The sequence below is a fragment of the Benincasa hispida genome, chromosome 11 (assembly GCF_027475165.1).
Source record: "Benincasa hispida cultivar pf3 chromosome 11, pf3_genome.v1.1, whole genome shotgun sequence".
Taxonomy (NCBI): Eukaryota; Viridiplantae; Streptophyta; class Magnoliopsida; order Cucurbitales; family Cucurbitaceae; genus Benincasa; species Benincasa hispida.
In genome coordinates this window covers 78,126,850-78,137,799 of record NC_143488.1, presented here as the reverse complement: position 1 = coordinate 78,137,799, position 10,950 = coordinate 78,126,850, and the positions used below count along the sequence as shown (strand labels likewise).

The following is a 10,950-nucleotide window of genomic DNA, read 5'->3' as shown; positions in this document are numbered from 1 at the left end:
AAGCATGTTCATAGGGTATTAAGAGGGTTTTAACACAAACCTTTTAAGATCCTTTTCAAACACAAATTTGAGTCGCAATCTTCTCCAATTTAAGTCGTGGACCACTGAGAGATCTTCTCTACTATTTTGAGCCTTGAATTCGAGTGGTGGAACTCACAATTTGGTGAGTTTGTGAAGGTTTTGATGTGGATCTGAAGAGAGGCGGATGGAGGAGGAACTCCCGATCATCGGATAGAGTCTTCACGTTCGATGTATACCGATGAAAGAAAGAACGTGAAACCGAAAACATGGACTTCTCTTCAATTTTCTGAAGCCATATCAGTTGTGAATAAATTTTTGAAGCACAAACAAAAAGAATGCAAAAATTGTGGAGCCATAAATCCTAAGATTACTAAACCAACTTTTGGTTGGCTTCTCATGGTATTTCTTCTTACATGTCCATTTCTTTAAATTCTGACACGATAATGGATTCGTAGCTTTACCATTAATTCATGGGCATATATATGGTTATACATGGTTGCTCTTTCTATTATTGCTTATTTTACCAACTTTTTGATTGTGGTATAACTTATGTCAGATTCTTTTATTTTTGTTCTCTCCTCTTTTCCATCGTTCTTTGGTCCTTCTTTGTTTAATTCCTTTTTTTTCCCATCAATTTCTCTAAATGAAGGATGCTAATGATATCATTCACATTTTATTAAAAAATAGTACAAGTATTTTTATGTAGAAAAAATATTATTTCAACGACAGGCCCAAGAGGTGGGTGTCTTTACATGGAAGGAAAATGATGATGATGATGATTATTATTTGTGATAAGAAACAAGAGGGATGCGTTATCACCAAAAGAAGACAAAAAACAACCTAAGAGAAGGGAGAAGAGTAAACCATCATAGGTTGACCGAGCAAGGGACATGACCTTGATAAAGAACGAAGAGGTCATGAATTCAATCCATGGTACCCACCTACTTAGGATTTAATATCCTACGAGTCTCCTTGACACCCAAATATTGTAGGGTCAACGGGTTGTCCCATTAGATTAGTCAAGGTGCGCGTAAACTGGCCTGAACATTCATGGATATAAAAGAAAAAGAAAGGGGAAGAGTAAAGAGAGAACCCCCCACCGGCCCACCCAAAAGAACTACTTACAAAAAAGGCTTCCAATCCAATAGGATTAAAGAAAGGGTGGTAATTACCAAATAAATCATTAGAACTATGACAGACCAAGAAGCATAAAGCTTTACATAAGCCCGAAAAAACATTAAGGGGGTATCTTGTCTTTGTAATTCTTTTGTTATGTTTCAACCAAAGACACCAAAAAGGAGATCTTGAAGGAAAGGACCACAATATCCTAGCAAAGAAAAAGCTTGATTAAGAAAATGACCGAACATTTGTTACTCTTAAAAGTTATAATACATTAATTGATTATTTAACGGCAATGGGAAAAATTGACCATGATAAATACTAATGCCCTCGGTAATCTCTGAGGCGCATGGAGCTTTCTTCGCAGGGAGGCAAATTCTTGATCTAGCTCTTATTGCCAATGAAGCCTTGAGGACTATAGAGCAAATCAGGAGAGTTATTTTCAAACTTGATTTGAAAAGGCTTATGATCATGTCCATTTAGGACTTTCTAGATAAGGTGATGCACAAGACAGGTTTTGGGTATAAATGGAGGAGGTGGATGTGGGGATGCATTAGAAATGCGAATTACTCTTTCCTCGTTAATGGAGCCCCAAAGGGGTCCAATTCAAGCTTCTAAAGGTTTAAGACAAGGAGACACTCTGCCTCCTTTCTTGTTTATAATTTTCGTGGATGTCTTAAGTCAACTTATTTTATGGGGTGTGGAGGGAGACATTATTGAGCCTTTTAGGGTTGGTGCTGATGCGGTTGCCTTGTCTCATATGTAGTTTGCTGATGATACGATGCTTTTTTGTTCTGGAAATGAAGATTCCTTCATAATCCTTAACCATATGGTGAGATTTTTTTGAGCCATGTTTGGGCTTAAAATCAATAGGAGCAAGTGCCAAATCTTGGGTATTAATTGTGATCGGGCTAAGCTAAGGAGATGGCGCATGTGATTGGTTGCGAGTTGGTTTCCTTCCTTCATCTTACCTTGGCCTTTTGTTGGGTGGTAGCTTGAGGCTTGTCTTTTTGGGACCCCATATCTGATAAGATTCGTAAGAGGTTAGCTATATGGAAGAAATGTTTTTTTTTTTCAAAGCTGGTAGACTAACTTTGATTATATCAGTGCTTAGCGACATTCCCATTTGTTACTTTTCCTTGTTTCGAGCTTCTAGTTCAGTTTGCAAGAACCTCGAGAAGTATATGAGGGATTTTCTTTGGAAAGTGGTGGATGAGTAAAGGGTTCTCATTTGGTTAGTTGGGAGGTTGTTGGGCGCCTTGTAAATCAGGGAAGTTGGAGATTGGTAAATTAAGGATTCAAAACAAAGTTCTGTTGGCTAAGTGACTTTGGTGATTTCCCTTGAGCACGAATTCTTGTGGCATAGGATCATTGTGAGTAAGCATGACACCCATCCCTTTGATTGGGGGGCCAAAGGGGTTAAAAACACACACTGAAATTTGTGGAAAGATATTTCGCTTAAGCTCCCCTCTTTTTCTCACTTGGTTCGTTGTATTGTGGGGGATGGTAAGGATGCATATTTCTGGGAAGCTTAGTGGGTGGGGGATAATCCCTTCTGTTCGACATTTCCTCATCTTTATCATTTGTCTTTAAAAAATATCCAGTTTTTGATCTCCTGGTTTGGTTGGGAAATTATGTGTTCCTTTCTTTCAAGTTCGGTCATCATTTGTCCAATAAGGAAACGACGAGGGTTGCCTTTCTTCTTTCTTTGTTAGATGAGTGCAATTTTAGGGTTGGAAGAAGGATATTCGTGTCTGGAGCCCTAACCCGAGTGAGGGATTTTCTTCCAAGTCTTTCTTTAGGTTGTTGTTGGATCCCTCCCCCATTAGAGAGTCGGTCTTTGATGTGGTCTGCAGGAATAAGATTCCAATTTCCAAAGAAAATCAAGTTCTTTACTTGGCTAGATTTGCTTGGTCGGGTGAACACTTTAGACAGGCTTGCTAGAAAGATGACCTCGTTAATGAGTCCTTTCTGCTATATTCTTTGTCGGAAGGTGGAGGAAGACCTGGATCATTTCTTTTGGGATTGCTAGTATGCAAGGTCTGTGTGGAGTTGTTTCTTGCAGGAGTTTGATGTTGAGATTGCTGGCCAAATGGATATTTGTGCGATGATCGGGAGTTCCTCTTCCATGAAAGTCAGAAGTTCTTCTGTTTTTTTATTTTTTGAAAAATACTTTTTCCTCATTTATTGCCGGAGGTGATAATTTTACTTCCTAATAGTTGAGTGTAACTGTGCCCTTTTTATATAAAATAATGAACCAAACACTAAATAGGAAAGATCTTCACGACAATTTTAGAATGTTCGTTTAATGGGAAGGAGTAAGTTTGGAAACCGTATCGATCTTCTCTATCTAGTGAGTGGAAGCTTTGTATGATATGGTTTTTCCTGTTATTACCCACTTTCAGTGTACATGGTTCCATAGGGGAATAAAAAAGAAGAAAAAGATAGTTTCATACCCTCTGGCAAATATTGTATCTTGAATAGTTTGTATTAGGTATTGATGCCTCGCTCATTCAATGACTTCCATATCGGATAGTAGAACTAATTTAATAGATGAATAGAGTTGATGTACTTGTTTCATTGGAACCACTTTTTAATTGAAATTTTGTACTTGATTTCAAGTTCTCCTTCATGGTGGATGCAAAGTAGGCTGTAGCCCATAAAAGGGTCAATGCCATTAGAGGTTGCAAGCCTGTGAGTGTAAGTAGTGGAACTGAAGGAATATCCTCACTTGAGGAAGAGACTACTGTTATCAATACACTGGAAGGAGATGCATTTGATGACACTGCAACCAAGTCCCGTATAGAAGATTCTGAGGAAGTTCCCCCGGAAATTTTCATGCAAAAGAATTTCTCCTCAGGACAGTTGATGCCATCTGAGGTACTGCCAGTTTATTTTGTGATTGCAGGTCAAGTTTTCCCTTTCCTTATCTTCATATCATTTTTTAATAATAGGTTAAAGATATCCTGAAGCGTTTGTGGAAAAATGAAGCTACTCTCTGTTCCTTTATTAGTGATATTCGTCAGCAGGGACATGGAAATAAGGCAGGCTATTCCATGTTTTTCTTAGAGTCTGTTCTAGTCCCTCCAATTAAGCTCCGCCCCCCTGCCAAAGGAGGTGATTCTGTAAGTATACTTTCCCTCTCTCTATAACATGAATGATCAAGGGTTTTGATGAATGGTGATCACTCACTTGGTCATCCCTTTTCTTTTAGGAACTGCTTAAGTTGATGCATGTAAATGAATTAAACTTAGTAGATGGAAACTGACTTAAATTCAAAGTTTTTGATGATAACTACATCTCTTGTTCCTTGCAGTTGCAGTGGGCCTTTTTTTTGCCTGCCCTCTGAGGCATTATTTTTCAATGATATTTTAAAGGGACGATACATCTAATTGCTAGCTTTTGCATTTCTCCTTATTAATAAAGTAAAGAGTCTTAATCGTTCAATTTTTAAATGGTTTTGAGAATTAGGATTGTGAGGCCTTGTATGTTTTACGCCTGTAGTACTTTCCTACTATTAACCTTCAACGTTTTTTCCTTAACCCAAATCTAATTGATCTAGCTACAAGTCTACAACTATGTGCTCTCATTATGAGTTGCTGCTAATTCGTGTTCTCAGGTAATGGAGCATCCTCAAACAGGGTTACTGAACAAGGTGCTACAGTCCAATATATCATTAGGAAATGCTCATGCTAACAAATCGGAACACTCAAAGATAATGAGGCTATGGATGGATCTTTAACAATATATCAATATTTTGTTTGATAGCAAAACTGCAGCTGGTATGCACGTTTATCTATGTTAAGTTTTCTATGAAAAATTTTGTCCTTCAATTTACATCCGGTGCTCCAATTCTCAATTTATGGCTTTAGTTTATTTTCTAAATAACAGAATTGTTCATTGATGAAAACAAAAATTACAAAAAGAGTATGAACATAACACAAATGAATCAAAAGCTAGAAAAAATACCCAACCCTGAACCCAACAGCCTTGAAAGAGAACTAAAAACAACATTACTAAACAAAGTCAAAATTGTTTTCTATAGGAAGAACAAACATTTCATTTGATGAAGTGAATTGGCTATAAAAAAAGCGAGGTCCTATTGATGAGATAATTATAAGAAGCTTGTCCATGAGAAGTGATGGTGGAGAGGCCGTAATCACCAGCACATTGCCGAAAAGATAGTGGATTCATAGAAATTGTCGAACATTACATATAACAACTGCCTAATTTAAGGAATTGAAAAAACTTGACAGACACTGCTTCATTTTTCCAAAAATATATCTGCTTGCAGCTTCATGATCAACCAACAAATGCCAACTTGGCGTCTTTTCCTTTCCCATATTTGAATTGAAAATTTCTTTTTAACACTATAGGCAAATCCTGGACACAAGCCACTTGACTTGGCTTTGATAAATGGATTTTCATGTCATCCTTTTTTTTTGGGAGGGTAATTAAGCTCTTCTAAAAAATTTGATTGGCTATATTTAATTTCTTTTCTCTATTGTTGGATAAAACATATTGACCAAAAGAAATGTTTCTTTCCGCAGTAATTATTTTCCGTTGGGTTTACATATTGTGTTTATCAGTAATCACCCTGGATCATGTTTATGGAGAAGCTTATGATAAAGCAAAACTGATGCACAATGTGATGGCCTTCAGATTCTTGAATAATGTCTGTATGAAATGTAATTCTGCGAAGGTCGACCTTAGTAATATGACAACCCATTGAGAATGAGAATAGGTTAATCAACTGTCTAACGAATGACAAAACTGACTGGTCAATGAACCTCCAAAATCAAATCGAACCAATAGTGCTCATGAACTTATTTCTCTTTTAATTTTTTTTATTAGGAACAATTTCATTGGTGTATGACATTTATAAAAAGAGGGGATGAAAAGTTCCAAACCAATGGAGTTACAAAAGCATCTTCAATTGGACAGAAGAAAGAAAAAGGATCAGAGAAAAATAGATGATTTAATTTACACCAAGTGTAAGAAAAAGAATACTCTAAACAAAGACTGGATAGACTTTTAACTTTTTCTTTGGATTCGGAAGTCCCACGATTCCTTTCCTTCCATATGGACCACAAACTAATTTCTGGCACTATGTTTTATGAAATTGATCGAATCAATACATGTTTCTGAAACCAATTACTCTGACTTAGTTTGGTTTGTTTTTTTGGTTCTAGCTTGCATCCTTCTTGCTATTACCTTACTTGAACAGGATCTGTTCTATAGGTTGAACAACTATATCCTTGAGTTCTGAGCTTGCATCCTTCTTGCAGGGTATACTTTAGTGAAATAAATTATAGTAATTTTAAATATAGAGAAGGAAGAATGCTGAAGTTGGGGATATTTTTTGCTGGGTATATTTTTTGTCACTGTGAGATATCTAAATAAAAAGCCGATATTTTTTGCTGGGTATATTTTTTGTCACTGTGAGATATCTAAATAAAAAGCCACCTTGTTATAATGAAATAATGCACAGGTCATCTGGCATTTTGCCAGTAATTGAAAAGATCTGCCTGACCGTGGTTACAAAATTATTGTATTGATGATATTGCAGTATTGCCACTAATTCCATTGTTATTGATATTAATTTTAACCTAGTGAATCATGTTTACTATTTTTGGTAGTCTGACATTGTCATCTCATAGATTGTATACTACATGGCTATAATGGTGGCCATGCTTTCTTCATGGCAGGTCAAGGTAAAAAAGATGCTTCTTTGGGAATATATCAGTTTTGGAGAAGAAGGAAGGCATGTTTCGTCAGAAGATGATGGGAAAGAGATGCCGATCTGTCATTTCACCAGATCCATACTTAGCAGTTAATGAAATTGGAATCCCCCCTTATTTTGCATTGAGATTAACCTATCTAGAGGTACTAATCTAAACAGCATTCTACTTATAGTAGTATCGATTATCCTTAATTGTGTATGGTATGTAGTGGTTTAAGATTAGACTGACAAGTGGTGATTGATAAGGTGCGGCAACATGTGGCACAAAAAGAACGGATTAGTTGTAGATAAACTAGGGGAAGACGAGCTAAAAAATTTTGAACCAAAGTGTATGCTTGCTTGCCTTACCTGCCTTTTTAATTTGTTCAGTTGGCCTACTCTCTTGTGCCATTTATTGTGCTAAATCAGTTCTAGTTCGTCTAATTAGTGTGTCAGGGCAAAACAATATTGGTGAAAATGAATTATTAGATTCAGAATTAAAAGTTTAAGGTTGTAGTGAAGAAATTCAAGTTATTTTGTTCGGGTATGAGGATTCCTTTTGGAACATTTATCTCATATTTTACAGATAATCAAGTCTTAAGGTTAACAGGAGAAATGCCATGGGAAAGCAATTGTAACGACGGCAAATTTAGAAGATGTGCTAGTTCTTTTGTGTGCAAAGTCAGCTCTGTTCCTCTTTATATAGGTTTTACCATTTGGCCTGAAAAAGTATTCTTGGTGGAAACTTTTCTTCTCTTTTGGAGGATGACTTACTTTAGTTTAGTTGGGGTTGAGTAACTGCATTCCTTTTTACTATCTCAATTTAGGGTTCGAGGATCAACCTAGCCAGGAAAGATAATTATATGACCCATGAGGACCTATCTTTAAGGAGTGGACGAAAGTTAAAAAAGTTTTTGAAGACTTTTCTTTAGGAAAGGACGGGAGGAAGGTGATGGGTGTTAGGATACCCACCTAATAAGGACACTCAAGAACACAAATAACAAACAAAACTTTTTGCCTCATTTCTTGAGTTTTGAATTATTTAATTAACTAAATTAAGTACATACCATTTCATTTGTTCTTGGCATTAGGAGAGAGAGAGAGAGTGAGTTTGGATGTAAATTCTGGATGCTACAAAATTCTGTGTTATCTGAGCATGTAGAAACAAGTGTGTGCAATTTTGTTAAGAAGTCTAAAAAAATGGCTCAGAAATTTTGCCCCTTAGAAATATCTGAGCAAACTACAAATTGAATTCTTACATCGACCAAAGTATTTAGGCATACTTCAGTTTTCTTCTCATTTTAGTTTTGCTAAATATTTTGTACGGTCATTCTATATGTATGATGAGATCTAGTTGAATGTAGGGGTAACTACTAGTCACCAAAGTTTTAATTTTTGGATTAAATTATGTAAAATAGATTTAAACTATGGGTTGGTTTCCATTTCTCTCTCAAACTTTTAAAAAATTTAATGTAACTTTTGAGGTTTGAAGTTCGTTTTATAACATTCATGGTAGGATTTTGCCGTTAAATTCATAGACGGAGAATAGACTCTACCTACTTATTTGAACAAATTTAAATACATACAAGAAAAAAATAAAGACTCATCTATGACCAATATTTGTTATTGTTTTTCTCTTTCAACCTCATATCTTCAATGTTTTTTTGTTCTTTTGTTTATGGATTTGTAAGCTTAGTTCACACATGAACGATACAAATGTTTTCATTCATGAATTTAAAGACAAGTCTTTAAGGATTTTTTTTTAGTTGAAGAAATCTTCATATTTAGGGTGTGTTTGAGACAAAGACTATCTTAAGACTATAATAATTACATTTTACTACAACAAATATTATTTTGTATTTCCCAATTAGCTATCGTCAACACTATTTTTTTTGTATTATCCAATTAGCTACAATCAACACTATTTCATAACTCTCATATGTTACGGTGTTTACTATTTTACATTCATCATTTTTTTCTTTGTTACAGTGTTTAATATTTCATTGTCAAATTAAAATAGTTTACACCTTAAACACATACTATTATAACTCAAACTAAAATAATCTGCACTTCAAACACAAACTATTATAATTTATCTATAATAATCTAGGATTATATTAACTAACTTCTTATCCAAACATCCCCTTAAAGGTTAAAAATGGTTAAAATGAAACTTTTCAAATTTTAGGATGTATATTGAAATCGATCATACAATTTCAGAGTATTTTTGATAATTTAACTCAAAAATTAAAATTGCTTCATTCTATTTTCAAAGATAAATTAGATAATCAGAGTTGAGATATCAATCTAAACATGTCTTACTGTTACATCAATTATCTTTCGAAAAGTTTAGTTTGACCATCTTCCTTGAATTCTCTCATGAATTAGAGATTCAATCTCATATTCCCGTACTCTATTTAAATAAAAAGATTAGGAGGGTTATAAAGTTATTAAAAAATAAAAATTTATTTAATGATTTTGATTTCTTTTTTCATATATATTCTTTCATACATATTTATTGACTTCACTTGAATGAAACTTGATACCTCAGCCTGTTAAACCTCAGTTAGACTTTAACCTAATTACATTTTATTATATATGTAATACACACTTGTGAAGAGAGAGAAGAAAAGAAAAGAAAAGAAAATAAAAATATGATATTCAAAACGTTCTTCTTTTCCTATTTTTTCTGCTGACATTCCTAAAGAAAATGAGATTTTTGTACGAATGACAAATATTTGATTATGTTAATGACAAATGACATGGATTCTAAAACCAATAAAAACTAATATTTGACTTATGTCATAAACTATTGACCAATGTTAAATTGTCCATTTGCTATCATGGATTTTCATCCATTGTTGAACCCTGCCACGTTCCAAAAAAGTCATAAGATAAAACAATTTAACATTGGACAAAAATTTGTATTTTTGTAAAAATTGGGATGTGCCTTAATATCGTATATGGAGTCCTATCAATTAACGATAAATGTGGGCTCACAATTGTAAAGGAAAATTGTACAAAATGACCCAATTTTTTTTTCTATGACTGACCTCTTTCTAAAAACTTGTTTGTTATTGACCCTTTTGACATGTGAAATACCATTTTTACCCTCAATATTAAATGATATCTTCCTTATATTATCTAGTCTCTTTTGCTCTTCCATTCCAACAACAAAAAAAAACAAAAATTCAAAGTCATCTAAAACTAAAGATCCTTTAACATTTTGTTTACTTTATAAGCATGGTTGGAAAGAACACGAAGATTTATATGAAAATGAGTGCCATATAGTTAAAACAGAGTTTTATCGACAAAGATATGACAAAAACAAAATTATCGTTTGGACAAAAAAGTGTGCGGATGCTTACATCAGCATATGTGATCGCTTAGTTTTCGTTATGTAGTTTTGTTTTGGTCATATTTTTGTCGATACAACTTTGATTTTACTAAATGACCAGTCATTTTTATACATTTTTTCATGTTCTTTCCAACCATGCATGTAAATTAAATAATAACTTAAATAATTTTTGACTTTATTGGTCCAAAAGTATTTTTTTTTTCTAAATTTAAATATTATAATGCCATTTATTTTCATTATTTTGCTCAATATACAAGTATAATTAGAAAGAACACGAAAAATCATATGAAAACGAGTGGTCATCTAGCAAGAACGGAGTTATATCGATGAAGATATGATCAAAACAAAATTGCAAAATGAAAATTGAACGATTGCGTATGTTGATGTAAGCAATCGCCTATGCTGATGTCAACGATCACATATTTTTTCTACACAAATGATAATTTTGTGACCACTCAATCTATATGGTTTTTCGCATTTTTTTCAACTATGCTTATAAAGTAAGCAAAATGTTAAAGCATCTTTAGTTTTAAATAATTTTAAATTTTCATTTTGTTATTATTGAAAGGGAAGAGTAAAAGAGACATGGATAATATAAGGAAGAGAGCATTTAATATTGACAATAAAACTGGTATTTCACATACGGATGAATAATAAACAAGTTTTTAGAAAAAGACCCGTTGTTTTTGCTTTTTGGACCCTTATATACAATTTTCCAACTGCAAATGCC

The 10,950-nt window shown here is 33.9% G+C and overlaps 1 protein-coding gene across 1 annotated transcript; it reads left to right on the top strand.

The window, feature by feature from the left end:
• Window positions 1-3,416: 3,416 nt before the first annotated feature.
• On the top strand, window positions 3,417-7,260 carry LOC150032916 (DNA-directed RNA polymerase I subunit 1-like). Its single transcript, XM_090307572.1, has 4 exons — window positions 3,417-4,020; window positions 4,095-4,265; window positions 4,760-4,922; window positions 6,849-7,260. The coding sequence occupies exons 1-3, from the start codon at window positions 3,979-3,981 to the stop codon at window positions 4,880-4,882; spliced, it is 336 nt and encodes a 111-aa protein (XP_090163698.1). The 5' UTR covers window positions 3,417-3,978; the 3' UTR covers window positions 4,883-4,922; window positions 6,849-7,260.
• Window positions 7,261-10,950: the final 3,690 nt, after the last annotated feature.

Excerpts from the sequence above, each read along its gene's own strand:
- LOC150032916 (XM_090307572.1), top strand. The coding sequence starts at position 3,979 with ATGCAAAAGAATTTCTCCTCAGGACAGTTGATGCCATCTGAG. Across the intron at positions 4,021-4,094 it reads GACAGTTGATGCCATCTGAG|GTTAAAGATATCCTGAAGCG; the intron begins GTACTGCCAGTT and ends TTTTAATAATAG. Across the intron at positions 4,266-4,759 it reads CTGCCAAAGGAGGTGATTCT|GTAATGGAGCATCCTCAAAC; the intron begins GTAAGTATACTT and ends TCGTGTTCTCAG.